We start from the raw sequence: 16843 nt of genomic DNA, 5'->3' as shown, positions 1-16843 counted from the left end.
AAAAGACAACATATAAAATGGGAGAAAATGTATGTGAGGCATATATGTGATAAGGGACTTGTATCCAGAATATAAAAAGAACTCCTACAATTCAACAATTATAAGATGAGTCAATTTTTAAAGGATTTGAATAAAGCAAAGGATTTGAATAAACATTTCTCCAAAGGAGATACACAAATGGCCAATAAACACATGAAAAAATGCTCAATGTCATTTGTTATTAGGGCAAATCACTCTGGTAAGCAGTTTGGCAATCCCTTAAAAAGTTAAACATAAAATTACCATCTGATCCAGCAATCCCACTCCTATGTATATACCCAAGAGAAAGAAAAGCATATCTACAAAAACTTATGTACAAATGCTCCTAAGCAGCATTATTCATAATGGTCTAAAAGCAGAAACAACCCAAATGTCTATAAGTGATACAGCCACATGGTGGATATAATAAATAATAAATAAAACGTAGTATATCTATACAATGGAATACTATCTGGCAATAAAAATGAATAAAGTACTAATAAATGCCAAAATATGAATGAACCTTGAAAATAATTTAAGTGAAGGAAGCCAGTCACAAAAAAGTGACAGAAAATAGGTTAGTGGTTGTCAGAGGGCAAGGGGAATTGGGGGTGATTACTCATGGGTATGGAGTTAGTCCAGTCAAGGCTATGGTTTTTCCAGTAGTCTTGGATGGATGTGAGAGTTGGACTGTGAAGAAAGCTGAGCACCGAAGAATTGATGCTTTTGAACCGTGGTGCTGGAGAAGACTCTTGAGAGTTCCTTGGACTGCAAGGAGATCCAACCAGTCCATTCTGAAGGAAATCAGTCCTGAATATTCAATGGAAGGACTGATGCTGAAGCTGAAGCTCCAATACTTCGGCCACCTGATGCAAAGAACTGACTCACTGGAAAAGACCCTGATGCTGGGAAAGATTGAAAGCAAGAGGAGAAGCGGGCAACAGAGGATGAGATGGTTGGATGGCATCATCGACTCGATGCACATGAGTTTGAGTAAACTCCGGGAGTTGGTGATGGACAGGGAGGCCTGGTGTGCTGTGGTTCATGGGGTCGCTGAGTTGGACGCAACTGAGTGACTGAACTGAACTGAACTGAATGGAGTTAGTTTTAGGGGTGTTGAAAATTTTCTGAAGTTAGATAGTGGTGATGGCTGCACAACTCTGTGAACATACTCAAATTACTGAGCTGTATACTTTAAAAGGGTGAATTTTATGGTGTGTGATATAGATCTCAATGAGGCTGTTACTTGAACACTACTGTTTCAGAAGCACTCCTAGACTGTAGGGAGATTATCAGAGACTACCATAACAACATCTTCAACAGAGTTATGTGGGATTAGATACTGGGAAGCAATGATACTCTTACCTCTTCTAAATAAATATTATCAAGGTCATATGGTGTTCTGACAGACTCTACCATCCAACTCTCAGGTGTGTTCAAGTTCAGAGTGAACAGAGGAGACTGTGGCATATCCAAAAATTTTGCTATTGGCCCCTTAGTAAAACTATTGTCTGAAGTAAAAGAAATCTCTGGTTCCAAGACATAACGGTAAAAGCTGAAATGGAAAAGGAAAGATGTTAAACTTTTTTTTTAATGCAACCACAACCTTTGAGCTTATACATATCTACACAGATAAACAACTGACTTAAGACAAACTAGATTTGGAAGACCTTCCTTCCACAGTAAGAAAGTGTTTCCAAAACCATCTTTTGCCCTAACTGTATGCCCTGTGGTTGTTGAAGATGCAAGGAGAGCAGGGGAGGTGGGGTTGGGGGGGACGTCATTCCTTCCTGCATTTTGTGGGGAGGGGAAATGCTTGTGCCCCCAGCTCCCACACTCATACTAAGTTCTTCAAACTCTTGATCAGTTCTTAGAAATTTAGCAAAACTTCAGTAAGTGATTTTTTTTCTAAACATGATGTCCGTATATAAATCCCTTTGATCTTTTACATTCACTTTTTAGCTTTCAGACTGAGTGCAATTTTTTCCAAGGGTTGATTTCTTAGCCAGTTGGTTTTACCTTTTTAACGGCATGTCGGAAAGTTTAGATTGGCAGTTCATGAATACTCTTAGATTCATGTTGATCAGCTGAGTTAAAACCTAAAAGAGGAAATCAGATGACAAAACAAAAATTTTTCCTACAAAGTGACTGATACTCGAGACAAAATGTTTATATTTTCTCTTCAGAAATGTGTATCTCAAGAAAAAAAACAAAGATAATAAATCCTATAAATTCTGCACTGGGTAAATCCCTAGAAATCACAGCTCTAGTGCACAATCAAAATCACACTTACCTATCATGGGGACAAATCATGGGCATTGCCTCTGCAGTTTTACCTACCAAAAGCAATGGGGCAAGTCTCTGTGCTTCTCTGGTGACAGGGTCAATGACAGCCACGACATCAAAGTATGTCTCCCCTTCCTTGGGTTTCAGTTTAATTGCACTACAGAGATCAAAAAGATAAAACATTACTCTGGGGGAAAATAGGAAACAGTTGATTTCTTGGCGGGGTGGGGGCAGGAAGACAACACATCCAATACAGCTAATCAACTCTCTTAGCATTTTCCAAAAAACAATAAGTTACATGGTGGTCAACTACGTGATTATGTCCACCTCAAAGTTTGCAAAACCCTCTCAAAGTTTCTAATACTTGTTTTTAACAGTTAAGGAACATTATGCCAATTTTTATTTCTTGGCAAGAAGGTTGTAAGGAGAGAAGAAATTGATGTTTTCAAATAGTAAAAGAAATATAAGAATATTACAAGAAATTTGCAAAAGAGAGAAACAGGAAATAATCATAAAATCTCACCATCCCAACTCAACCACTATATGACATTTCTATACAGTCCTCCTTATATGCCTATATAAAGATCAGATACACCTATAAGATATCAGCAACCTTATAATGACTTCATTCCTTCCCCCAGAAATTGTAAATATTATAAAGATTTTTCCACGTTGTTATACATTAATATCCTGAAAAAGAAATAATCTTCAATTTGCCAAGTGAACATGCTGTAGTTTACTTAAGCTATTCCTTATTGCTAGACTTTTAGATGGCTTTCAAGCTGTAAAGAACTTCTCACAACCACTTTGTATCACTGTTGGAAATTTCTTGAGAATTAACGCACTCCTAGACATGAGAGTCATAATTAAACAAATATTTTTATGGCAAATTGTCTGTTCAAATTTTATCCCCACCAGGACTGACTGTGAGAAAGCACAGATCAATTAAACCAAAGTCCAATCTACTCTAAACTAATTAAATCAAAATCATAGAAGAGTAGCATGCAGGCTTCTACATCTAAAGTCTCTGTGGTGATTCTGAGGTGCAAAAAGATATACACTTGACTGGTAAAGTAAGGGCTGCATACATCAACTATAGGAGCTCTTCCTAAAGACAAGTTAATCTTAAATCGAATCATGAGAAAACAACCCAGACTGTGGGACATTCCACAAGACAACTGGCCTGGACTCCTAAGAGTCAATGTTATAAAAGACTGAAAAAACAAATAAACAAAAAAACCCTCAAACTGTTCTACCTCAGAAGAGACTAGAGACACAATAACTAACTTCAATGTGTGAGCTAGACCAAAACGACAAACAGTTGTAAAAGGTCATTACTGGGCTTCGAAGAAATCGGAAAATGGACTGATATTACATAATATTGCTTTATCAAGGTTAAATTGCTGAGGTATGCCAGCGATTTAAATTGCTGGAGATACTGTCAGTACTCAGGAGACAGATGCCAAAGAATATATCCATGATATATAACAATGTCTACAAGCACAAGCTGGAATCAAGATTGCTGGGAGAAATATCAATAACCTCAGATATGCAGATGACACCACCCTTATCACAGAAAGTGAAGAAAAACTAAAGAGCCTCTTGATGAAAGTGAAAGAGGAGAGTGAAAAAGTTGGCTTAAAGCTCAACATTCAGAAAACTAAAATCATGGTATCCGGTCCCATCACTTTACGGCAAATAGATGGGGAAACAGTGGCAACAGTGGCAGACTTTATTTTGGGGGGCTCCAAAATCACTGCAGATGGTGACTGCAGCCATGAAATTAAAAGACGCTTACTCTTTGGAAGAAAAGTTATGACCAACCTAGACAGCCTATTAAAAAGCAGAGACATTACTTTGCCAGCAAAGGTCCTTCTGGTCAAAGCTATGGTTTTTCCAGTAGTCATGTATGTGAGACTCTCATGGATGTGAGAGTTGGACTATAAAGAAAGCTGAGTGCCGAAGAACTAATGCTTTTGAACTATGGTGTTGGAGAAGACTCTTGAGAGCCCCTTGGACTGCAAGGAGATCCAACCAGTCTATCCTAAAGGAGATCAGTCCTGAGTATTCATTGGAAAGACTGATGTTGAAGCTGAAACTCCAACACTTTGGCCACCTGATGCGAAGAGCTGACTCATTTGAAAAGACCTTGATGCTGGGGAAGATTGAAGGCGGGAGGAAAAGGGTTCGACAGAGGATGATATCGTTGGATGGCATCACTGACTTAATGGACATAAGTTTGGGTAAACTCTGGGAGTTGATGATGGACAGAGAGGCCTGGCGTGCTGCTGTCCATGGGGTCACAAGAGTTGGGACATGACTGAGTGACTGAACTGAACAACATACTTTCAAATGGTTGCCAAAAATGTGAATGCACGTTACATTTGTATGCAATACAAATTTTGTATGTATACTATATGTATGTATCTATATTGTATGTATACTATACATACACACACATATGGATAAATGTGGCACAGTGTCAACAGTTGGTGAATCTAGGTTAAAGATATTTGGGTGTTCACTGTAATAGTCTTTCAACTATTCTCCAAGTTTGAAACTTTTCAAAATAAAAAACTAGAAAACAAGAGACAAAAAGACAAAAGACAAAAGAGTTCCTTATAATGCTACACTTATTTTTATTTTATTGAAAACAAGACAGGTTTCAAAAAAAGATGAAGAGACGAGTGGTTTAACAACTGTTTATTCTTTAATATCATAAAATTAAGCTGATCTGCTTTATTAAAAGCTCTGTTTTCTTAAAGGGTGTACTCAGAACTACTTTAAATTGATTTAGAAATAAATGTCAACTTTTATGCAACTGAGCTCTGTTATGAGTTCTACATATGAATATAAACATATATAAAAACCACATCACACTTACAAATACACTTTAAATGGAAGAATAAAAGAGCTGAGGAAAACAAAAATATGCATAAATTCAACACTGATTCTATACCTGTGTCTGTCTTCGAAAAACTGGTATTCGATTCTTGCATCTCCCTTTGGTTGAGCTGACAGGAGAGCATCCACCTTCATTACCAAGTCACTGGCCCTGAAAGATGTGGTTGGTGAAAATTTAGCAATCAACCTAAGTACTGAATGCCAACGACATGGTTTGAAGAAATAAACTTTGTACCAACAGGCATGAGAAAAAAAACAACAATCTGTGTCACTGATTAGTTTTATAGCCCTGCAGTTAGTGTTGATTTTTCCATATGTGAAATGGAGGTAGCAACTACTTGGAGCAGCTCTTATAAAACCAGCACTGGCCTAACATACAAAATAAAGCACCTAGCTCAGAGCCTGGCCCAGAGTAGGCAGCCAGTGTCATTTATGTCTCCCTCACCCTCTTCTAAATAACTTTATTATTTTTTATGATCATTAGAGTAACAATTTACAAAAAAAAACATTCAGGAAAAAAATACATAAGGAGAAAATGGAGATACACACAACAATAGCATATTTAAGAAATAAGTGTTGAAAACACTTCAGTTCATAATTCTTCTATATTGTAAAATATATATATATCTATACACACAAAAGTGGTACTACATTATTTGGTAACCTGATTTTTCATTTAATAATATATTACAAACATTATTTTGTTGGGGTACATCAATATTTTCAATAACTGCATAGTATTATATTTATGGATATATCATTATCTATTACACTATTACAATCAACATTACAGTAAACAACTTTGAAAAGCACTTCCACATTCCCCACCCCTCCTAACTCGATTTCTAACCAAGGAAGATTTTACACTAAATCATGAGACTCAAAAAAAATGCTCTAGTCTGCTGAACCAAGGATTGAATTCTAAGAATGCTAAAATATATTTGAGTATATTTGTGAATATATTTGAACTAGAATCAAGCCCATCCATTCTCTCACTGAACCAAACAACTATATTAAATTATATCCCCTGGTACTTCTCAATATAACTCTGAAAACAAAATAAAATAGGTCATCTGTTTCCTGTGATGTGTCAACACTGTCACAAAATATGTCAAGGGACACTAACGGGGCATGGGATGAGCACCTCGACTAAAGAGGTCACAACTGGGGTTTAGGGAGCTGAGGACGGCCTCTTAGCTGCAGGTCTGGGTCAGGCATGAAAGCTGTGGCTGTCATAAGGGGCCACTCCAAGGTGGAGCAGTCCTGTCACTAAGGAAAACCCTAGGCAAGCAAGGGCACTCTGAGAACCCTAAAAGTTTTAGCATCAATCTTTTGGTAGCCCCATAACTACCTTGAAAGTGAAAAAGAAAGAGAAAGTTGCTCAGTTGTGTCCAACTATTTGCCAACCCATGGACTTATATAGTCCATGGAATTCTCTAGACAAGAATATTGGAGTGGGTACCCTTTCCCTTCTCCAGGTGATCTTCCCAACCCAGGGATCAAACCCAGGTCTCCCACATCGCAGGTGGATTCTTTACCAGCTGAGCCACAAGGCAAGTCCAAGAATATTGGAACAGGTAGCCTATCCCTTCTCCAGTGGATCTTCCGACCCAGGAATCAAATCAGGGTCTCCTGCATCGCAGGTGGATTCTTTACCAACTGAGCTACCAAGGAAGCCCAAAGCTACCTTACATGTCTATATCCACCCAGGACCCACCTAATACATCTCTAGTTGGTTAAAGACAAGTCTTTTGTGCATAGTCTGGCAATTATACAGTCCACAAGGACTCCAAGGGACCCCTCCACAGGCTCCAGAGACAGAGAGGGAGTGGTCCAAGGAACACAGCAAGCCTATGCCTGTGACACAAGGCTTCAAGTCATAGGTCAGCTCCTGGCCTGTATCCAGGAGGTGTTTCATAGGCTAAAACAAGGAGCACTAAATGAGGTAGAACAAAACCTCTTTATCTGTGACCCCAGTTTGGCTGAGATAAAAAAAGATTCCTTCTCATATCACATAAAACTTGGCAAAGAGGCTACTCTGGTAGCTATCAAAGTCAACACTAAGACATGCATCTCGAACTCTGCAACATCATGCTATGATGAAACAGATGAAGAAAAGAAGAAAACAGAAAAACTTTAAAATTCTATATCCTCAAACTATGCATCAAAGAACACTATCAAGAGTGTGAAAAGTCAATCCATGGAATGGGGAAAAAACATCCGCGTATCACACAGCTATACGGGATTGATATCCAGAATATAAACGAATTCCTACAACTCAACAACAAAATAAATAATTAAAAATGAGCAAAGGACTTGGACAGATGTTTTCCCAGATAGACAAATGGTCTATTAAGCACATGAAAAGATGTTCAAGATCACTAATTATTAGGGGAGTATGACAAACCACAAGGAGATACCACACTCATTTAGAATGGGTATTATAAAAAAAATAAAAAATAACAAACGTTGATGAGGACGTGGAGAAATTAGAACCCTTATGCATTACTGATGGGAAAGTAAAATGCTATAGCCTCTGTGGAAAAAGGTATCATGGTTCATCAACATTAAACATAAACATACATCCTCCAATTATACATGCATTTGATATTTAATGCCAAAAACCATGTGAATATGAATATGAGCTTCAGTTACACTGCAGGTACATAGACCAATCAAATAATTACTTTTCTTCCTTTGAGAAATAACTTATTAAAATACATAAGCTAGTAATAACACTGAAAAGGATTAAAATAACAGTAAAGAACCAATAATAATCAACTCATCATCATCACCTTTGGACTACATAACAAAAAACTCATTATTCAATAATTAGTAAATAAAGAAAAAGAAACACTTAATTTGCCTTTTTTTCCTGAAAATAAAACTGAAGGGTAATTAAAGAAATAATTAGGAATAAGTATGTCTTTCCATAAGTATTCCAAAGAAATAAAATCACCCCTCTACTTTTGCATATGTTTGAAATTTTTACAATCAAAACCTTTTAAAAAATCAAAATGGAGAGAATTCAGTTCTTTAAACAGCTTGCTGCAAAATTAACTCATTTAGCGGAAGCAAAAATAAGTAAACCTGAAATGAAGACAATTATTATATTTTAAAGCTAGAGATAAAACATCTTGGAATAGATGTTTAACATTTTTTTTTTTAAAGAATGCTGCTGCTACTGCTGCTAAGTCACTTCAGTTGTGTCCGACTCTGTGTGATCTCGTAGACGGCAGCCCACCAGGCTCCGCCGTCCCTGGGATTCTCCAGGCAAGAACATTGGAGTGGGTTGCCATTTCCTTCTCCAATGCGTGAAAGTGAAGTCACTCAGTTGTGTCTGACTCTTAGCGACCCCATGGACTGCAGCCTACCAGGATCCTCCGTCCATGGGATTTTCCAGGCAAGAGTACTGGAGTGGGGTGCCATTTAAAGAATGAGGAAGGTCCAATTAAGACAGCCCCTATGACTTGAACTGATTAATTTCTTCTATGGCAAAACTTACACATCTTCTTCTACCCGAAGCTGCTGAATATGAGATTTGATTTTCTGTCCTGAAGTTTTTAAGATGATATTTTCCAGGAGGTGGAAATCGTCTTGATTAAAAAATTCACTGTCCTCAAGTGGCCCAATGATCTGTGAAAGAGAGCAGGGCAGTCAGTGTTGGAATCAGCAGGCTGCAAAGAAGCCCTGGGTTGTCCTCAGGCCACCTTACAAACCAAATCACTTTACAGACCCAAAACATGTTTATGTCTAAGTTAAATCAATGAAAAAGTGAAAATAAAAGCCAAATCAACTCATATGGCTATCCACTTATCAATTCCTCCACACTCAACAGAGTGTAGACTCGAATATTTTACACTATTTTTACAGTAAACAAACTCTGATATAAAACAGCAATATCATTTTCATTAATTCTCACTGAATATAATAAAAAAGCCAAAATAGAAATGCAGTGGTAGATACCAGAGATTTCACCCTAAGTGCTAAGAGTTTCAAGTTTAGTATGTCTGCCTAGTCTCATTTTCACATGTGCAGATATTTATGAAGTATTCTAAGCATAAACCAATTAAGTTCATATAAACTGCACAAACCATAAACTTAATCCTCACATGATACAAATACTTTATGTATCAAAGGTCTTAGGAATTTATGTTCTGAGAGCAACCACACTCTCACCATCTTACACACTCACAGGGCAAAACTAAACAGGAGGAAGGTTTCATGTAAGGACCTTTGTGTCCAAATGAGCAAACTTCCTTTGAAACAAGGGGGCAGTAATGATCACCAGCACTGCATAAGCCCTAATCACCTTCGGAAAAAGTGGCTCTGTTGAAGAGTTTACTAGCTTCAGAGAAGAATGCTGCCAAGACTGTTCACTAATCTAATTTGAAGCCAACCTTGTCTCAGGACAAAATCCTTACCCTTCCATTGCTGATCACTGCCCTCTGTCCTTTCTTCAGCTTTAGAACATCCCTGCAGTACATGGCATGAGACAAAATGAAATCCATTTTGGAAGACTCAAAGACCTCTTTAAAAAGACTGAAATCCATGCCCTAGGAAAGTAATTGTTATTATGAAAACCACAAAAATTAATAATCACATGAATAAATCATAAAATGCTCTAGAGGAAAGTTATGACTAATTTTAATAATTAACATTATGATGTCTCCATTTTCCACATTTCCTCCCGTTTTTTCCCAACCTCTCACTTAACAAGTAATTGCTTATTTCCTTTTCCTGGTCCTTTATGTGATAGTTTAATTGGCAAACTATAATTCATGGTATCTTTATTATGCATTTTTAAATCTTGTTAATTTCAAGAGAGAACCTTTTTTCTAACTGAAACATCAAATACACTCATCATTTTATAAAAAGTTTTAAAATTACACAACAATCAAAAGTACGTAGTATATAAATTAACTTGGACTTTTTAAATTAACTCTGCCTTTTAAAAACTTACAAAACCAATGGCTTTGTGCTTAAAAGCATACATAAACTCATGTATACACATGAAACCTAGTAAGTTTCAAGTGAAGTAAAGGGAAAATCACAGAATTGTTATTTATTGGAAAGGCTCTTCCAACTTAAAAAATATTCTCTGAGCTCAGAACTACAATCACAAATCCTGACATCAACAGGAACAGGACAAATCAGCCCACAGGAATGAACTTCTAAATAACAGAACAAGGCAGCTTCGTGCAATACACAGACTTACCCCAACAGAGAACTCCCTAATGTCAGTTCCTGCAGCCAGGGCCTCTGCAGTCTCCTCCTTGGCCATTTTTGTGATGAAGTTCTTAGCAGAGTTGGAGGTCTGGGTTTGGAGAGCAGCCCAGATTGCTCTGGAGATCTGAGTTTTCTCATAACTTATATCTTCACTAGGATTATTGATCATGCTTACTCTAACATTGTTACTGGATTTCTATTTACAAAATGGGAAATTAAGAGTTATATGGTAGATGTCTTGAACTTAAAAAGCAGCATTAACATCAGTCATATTCCATAAGTAGCAAATAACACTTAAGTCTTCAGTCGTTCTCCTCTGCATACCAAATAAAATTAAAATGCTGTAACTAGGCATTCAAACCCTTACATGAATTGGCCCCCAACCTACCTTTCCAATTCATTTCTTGCCATCTCTGTAAATATGGAATACATTACAGATTGTCAGAGTCCTGTATTTTCCCAACACACTTTGCATTCTTCTTATGCATGTTATGCCTCACTTGGGCATGTGAATCCCAACTACACCCATCTTTACTACCACAAGTCACAACCCTCTTGAAGGGCTCTGCGCAAACCCTTTACAGATTTACAGATTTCTAGCAAAAATTAATCTCTCCTTGGGTAAAAAGTCAAGAATTCATGTGGAAGAAGATATCTAGGACCAAAAAAAACAAAAAAGGGCCATAGCAACAGAAATTCATACTTATGTGTATCATTCATACTGATGTGTATCTAAAAACATGTACCTGAGTATTCACTGCAGCATTCTTCTAGCCCCAAACTAGAAACAAACCAACTGTCCATCAAACAGACTAAACAAACAAAACTCTGTGGTACAGCGACTGCACAATGAAAAAGAACTAATTACCACTACTTGTAAAGCCATGGATAAATTTCAAAAATGTTGAGCAAAGAAATCAAGTGCAAACAAACACATGTTAATATTGTAAGAGTCTATTTAAACAAAGTAAGTAACAGGCAAGCCTAGGCTGTGAGGAGAGGGACCGGAGAGGGATAGTGATGAGGCCGCAGGCAGGGCCATACTTTGAGGTGACTACTTCTGTACCTGGGGGGTGGTCACACGGTGACAATGTACATCCTGTTAATGTGTGCTTGTCTTCTGAACCTATGTGTCACCTCAGTTACTCCCTCCCCGTTCTCCCACTTTACCACCACACAAGCTTTATCAATTTAAGAACGCATTATACATATATCATCCTTCCAGGACTGCTCACAAATACAACTCTGAACTGACCACACCATCTAGTCTGTTCCTTTGGACAATAAAGGCACTCAGTACATCAGTATTTCAGTGAGCCTCCTTAGGACACAGGGTGGTAAAGGGACACAGGTCGGAGGGGTGTGAAACCTGGATGAAGATCCAATCTGAAACTACTCAGGAAATGTAACAACTCTCTCTCTGACAATGAGGATCTCTAGAAGAGGTGATATTTTTTCAACTGTTCACCACTGCTATTCAGTCCACTTCTACAGGTGATACCCTGTCTAGCTTTCAGGCCACCTGTATGTGCATCCCTCTGCGTGCCTACACCAACTTGTATTACATAGGCGCTGATGTGCCTGGTTAATATTTTTCCCATATCTGGACCTCTGTCAAGGTAAGGACTCTGTCTCTTCCACACAATATACAAAATGAACTTTGCAGCATCTCTTCAGCAAGGGCATGAACAGGAGTACAATTAAAAACCTGTCCATGATGAAGATCTCGTTATTTTTCCCTCTAAAAGAATCTATTCCCAGACTTCCCTGATGGTCCAGTGGTTAAGATTCTGCCTGCCAGTGCAGTGGACGTGGGTTCGATTCCTGCTCCAGGAAGATCCCACATTGCTGTGGAGCAACTAAGCCAGTTTGCCAAAACTACTGAGCTGCAGCCTAGAGCCCATGATCTGCAACAAGAGAAGCCACTGCAATGAGAAGCCTGTGCACTGCAAGGAAGAGGAGGCCTGAAAGACCCAACAGAGCCATAAATAAACAAATAAATTTTTTAAAGAAAAAAAAGAATGTTGCAGTCTTCTCGGCTTTCTCAATAGTTGCCAGACCTCTGAGAAAACAATGCTTCTTCTCCCCAAGCACTAAAAATGCAGGATTCAGCCTCCCCACCAGAATATTATCAGCACACAGATGCTCATGAAGATACTGCAGCCTCAAACAAAGACACAGACTGAAGTAGGAGATACTTGCCTGATGTTTAATAGCATCATACAACAACTGCCTTCCAGAAGGGCTATCAAAATCCCCAACAATCCAAAAAGTTACTGGTCTAATAAAAGAATCATCTGTAGAAAAACAAACACAACATACTGAGTGGGAGGAGGGGAGAAAGCACATCCTATGTTTCAGTATTGCTATTAAGTCAAGTAATTTCTGCAAACCATGCAAAAAATAAAGATACAAAGCAAAAGCAGCGAAACTTTGATACTAGAATGAAAGCATGATAACCTTCCATGTGGCTTAATTAGAAATTAGAAACATGCATTTATTAATTCTGTTTTGGTTTGGGCATCTGTTAGCATGTAAAATGAAAAAGTCTTTGAGAGTGTGGGTAACATATGATAGTCTCTAATCATATTCATTTGTAACTTTCTATAATATAACTCTTTACAAACACACAGAACTTATCTGCATTGATAATTTATCTGTTACCCACAGGTTCCAGAAACATTCCAATAAAGTAGCGATAAATTCTGAATTATAACAGTGCCTGAACCACATAAGATAATTAATAAAAAATAAATAAAAGGAATAGAACACTCTGAAGTTTAAAGTTACCATAGATTTCCTTGGAGGACATTCCTGGACAAAAGTAAAGGAAAAAGAGTAGAAAAAAAGAAAATGTCATTTCTCTAATTAATGTCAACTTAAGAGACAAATTTTAAATAATGCCCAACATCCTCTATGCTTTTTTTCTGGTTCTTAGTCCCATTTGTGTTACAGAACTATACAAGGACTCCTCGGAATCAATTTCTTAGAGGAACCAAATGGAGCAATGGACTGTATTTAAATATACATTTGAAAAGCCAGAACTTCTCTCTGGGAGAAAACTACAATGGTAATAAAAATAGCTACCTTAAATGACAGTTGGTGCTTTAAAAGGGTAATAAATGTAACCAGAGAGGGAAAACATCTGTCTTTCATTAAAAGGGTATCATTTTACATAATTTTGATCTGCATAAAGAACTCTGTATCAAAATCAGCTTAAAAACAGTCACAAGGATTTCTTGAACCAAGTTTCCCTTGCGGCTCAGCTAGTAAAGAATCCACCTGCAATGTGGGAGACAATCCCTGGTTGGGAAGATCCCCTGGAAAAGGGAAAGACCTCCCACTCCAGTATTCTGGCCTAGAGAATTCCATGGACTGTATAGTCCATGGGGTCACAAAGAGTTGGACACAACTGAGCGACTTTGACTTCACTTATCTATAAATCCCAAAAATTTAATCCAATGTTGTCATTGAAGAGGTGAGTCAAACCAATCTGCAATGCATTAAACCATTTTTACATAATTCTTTTTCCATTCTGAACCATGAAAAAATTTTTCTTTTTGCCTTTTATGTCTATTATGGTAGCTCAACCGGTAAAGAATCTTCCTGCAATGCAGGAGACCCTGGTTCAATTCCTAGGTCAGGAAGATCCCCTGGAGAAGGGTTAGGCTACCCACTCCAGTATTCTTGGGCTTTCCTGGTAGCTCAGACAGTAATGAATCCACCTGCAATGCAAGAGACCTGGGTTGGGAAGATCCTCTGGAGGAGGGCATGGAAACCCACTGCAGTATTCTTGCCTGGAGAATCCCATGAACAGAGGAGCCTGATGGGCTACAGTCCATGTGGTCACAAAGAGTTGGACATGACTGAGCGACTAAGCACAGCACACACAGCACATAAAATTTATAGACAACATCTGAATTTTCAAATATATATAAAAATTAAATTTAAATAGGTAATTTCTAGACTCAAATAATTATACAAAAAAATAAAAGAAATTATGGTATCTCTTTCTCAACAGACACTAAATTTTTGTAGATACTAAGAAAAAAAAAAAGTTGAATCCAAGGTTAAGCGTAAAATGAATTACCTTTCTTAGTCAGATAATTCATACTGTTGGCTATAGCAGCAGTCTTGCCTTGGGAATCCAAGATGGTAAATCTAGCATAATCATCCACAAAAAAGTTATCTGAAAAAAAAAATTAGATTTATAATTAATATGCCTAAATTCAAGCTAATGTTAACATTCAACTGATAATCTGATTTGACCATAACATATGTTTTAACAAAATGCATGAGCAAAATATATTGTTCCAAGTTCATTGAACAAGTTAACAACATGACCCCTACCTCATTAATCATATTTTAAGACACAAAGGGAAAATGTACCCATCTGACATATAACTCTCATATATGTGTTAATTTGATTATTTAAATTAATTTTATTCCTATTTTTTCACTTTATACCTAGAGGATGATCTTTTAAAGAGACTTTAACTTCATCTCTCCTTTCCATAGTCCATCCCTACAGTAAACACTTCCCTATTCTATTTGGGGATAAGAGGAGATAAATGGGAGAGAAAATATAAGAAAACACATATTTTAGTTATTTCATCTCTATCATAATAACATTTCTAACCTTAAAAGAAATAAGAGGTCATTTTTAGATATATATTTTTCCTATTAATACCTATGTGCAATTGCTCTTATTAATCATTTCCCCTCAGATTACTCTTACCAAAATTCCAGCTTCATCAAGTCACTCTCTTGCTCTAAATACTTCATAATTTCTTCCTACCTACAAAGTGGTCTCCAGCCTGGTATCATAAACCCTCTATCTCTAGCAATCATCCCAGGTCTTTGCATTACTCACATCCCAATACAAACGCCCTGCTTTCTGCCCTACCCTCCAAGCACAGCTTGCTTGCCCACCCTTACCCATCTATCTTTTCATTAAAGAAAGTACATCAAAGGCCTACAATCTGCTCAATCAATGTTCTAGTAATGGTAAGCAATTTATGACAGACATAATCCATTCATACTGTTGGCTATATGCAGGGGAGGGGAGGAAGTACCATGGCCTTAAAACTTGGTTGCAGGACAGCAAAGGCCAAGAGCATGGAGCTATAACCACTGGGTTAGGAGGATGCCAGTTACTCCTTCACCAACAGCTTCACAACGCTCACCAAGTGACTACGTCCTTGCCACTGGGGACTGGCATCATGTCACAGGTGAGGGTGTTAACACTCAGTGGAGAAAGATATCCCAAAACACAGAGCTGTTTTTACGTTCCTTATTCATCAGTACTCCAAAGATAACTCTTTACAGCTTAATTTAAAATGATGGAAACAACAAACAGGATGAAGATTCATAACACTGCCTGCCTTGCACTACTAATTCTTCTGGTAAAAAAGCATTTTCTTAACTACCTTTTTTTTTCAAATATAAGCATACATATGAATTTTTCCTCTGCCTATATTTAACCATTTTATTCTGCCTGAAAGAAAAGGAATTTAGTTTCAAGTAGAACAGAGATAGCCGCAATCAAGTACCAATCACAAATAGATTTATATATTTATCGTACTCAACTACCACAACGAATACACTTGGTTCTGACTTCACCGTTAACATATCCTTTCTTCCCCGTGAGATTTCCTGAGCAAATAATGATAGCTCCATGTCATTTCCTGCAGTTCGTCACAGTGGCCTCCACAGTCTCCAGCAAAGGCAAAGAACAAGCTGCAGCTGGGGTTAACTTCTAAACAAGGCATTGTTTCAGTTTGTTCATTTTCCAAACTTACTTATTTTTAACTGAAGGAAAACTGCTTCACAATACTGAGCTGGCCTCTGCCATACATCAACACGAGTCAGCCATGGGTGTGCACGTGTCCCCTCCATCTCTAACCACCCCCCTCTTCCCGCCCTTCCAGGTTGTTCCAGAGCCCCAGTCTGAGCCCCTGAGTCACAGGGCAAATCCCCACTGGTTGTCGATTTCACACGTGGTAGCGTGTGTGCGCCCCCATGCCTCTCACCATGCATCTCACCTTCTCCTTCCCCCATCCATGTCCCCACGTCTGCTCTCTGCATCTGTGCCCTCAGACACTGGTGCCCTCAGACAGGTTCATCAGCACCATTTTTCTAGACTCCAGATATATGCATTAATATGTAATATTTGTGTTTCTCTTTCTGACTTACTTCACTCTGTATAATAGGCTCTAGGTTCATCCACTTCATTAGAACTGACTCAAACGTGACCCTTTATATGGCTGAGTAACATTCCATTTTTTATATATATATATACATATATATATATATATGTACTACAGTTTCTTTATCCATTCATCTGTCGATGGACATCTAGGTTGCTTCCATGCTGTAGCTATTGTAAGCAGTGCTGCAGTGAACA

At 37.8% G+C, this 16843-nt stretch overlaps 1 protein-coding gene across 2 annotated transcripts in view; it reads right to left on the bottom strand.

Annotated features, from left to right (window-relative positions):
- UGGT1 (UDP-glucose glycoprotein glucosyltransferase 1) overlaps window positions 1–16843 on the bottom strand; it is a 110851-nt gene that overhangs the window by 27883 nt on the left and 66125 nt on the right. The window contains exons 20-29 of one of the 2 annotated variants that reach the window (XM_086362612.1): window positions 14528–14626; window positions 13228–13251; window positions 12640–12734; window positions 10427–10633; window positions 9633–9764; window positions 8714–8844; window positions 5264–5359; window positions 2359–2461; window positions 2038–2117; window positions 1384–1573 (exon numbers count right to left, since the gene is read on the bottom strand). In XM_086362612.1, the coding sequence (XP_086218738.1) occupies window positions 1384–1573; window positions 2038–2117; window positions 2359–2461; window positions 5264–5359; window positions 8714–8844; window positions 9633–9764; window positions 10427–10633; window positions 12640–12734; window positions 13228–13251; window positions 14528–14626 (1157 nt within the window). The remainder of the gene's footprint in view (window positions 1–1383; window positions 1574–2037; window positions 2118–2358; window positions 2462–5263; window positions 5360–8713; window positions 8845–9632; window positions 9765–10426; window positions 10634–12639; window positions 12735–13227; window positions 13252–14527; window positions 14627–16843) is intronic. The other variant, XM_086362613.1, reaches the window with a different exon arrangement.

The sequence above is a fragment of the Bos grunniens genome, chromosome 2 (assembly GCF_055505025.1).
Source record: "Bos grunniens cultivar Pamir isolate PY7600 chromosome 2, Bosgru_T2T1.0, whole genome shotgun sequence".
In the NCBI taxonomy this organism is placed as follows: Eukaryota; Metazoa; Chordata; class Mammalia; order Artiodactyla; family Bovidae; genus Bos; species Bos grunniens.
The sequence above is the reverse complement of the archived record's forward strand: the minus strand, read 5'-3'. Positions and strand labels throughout refer to the sequence as shown.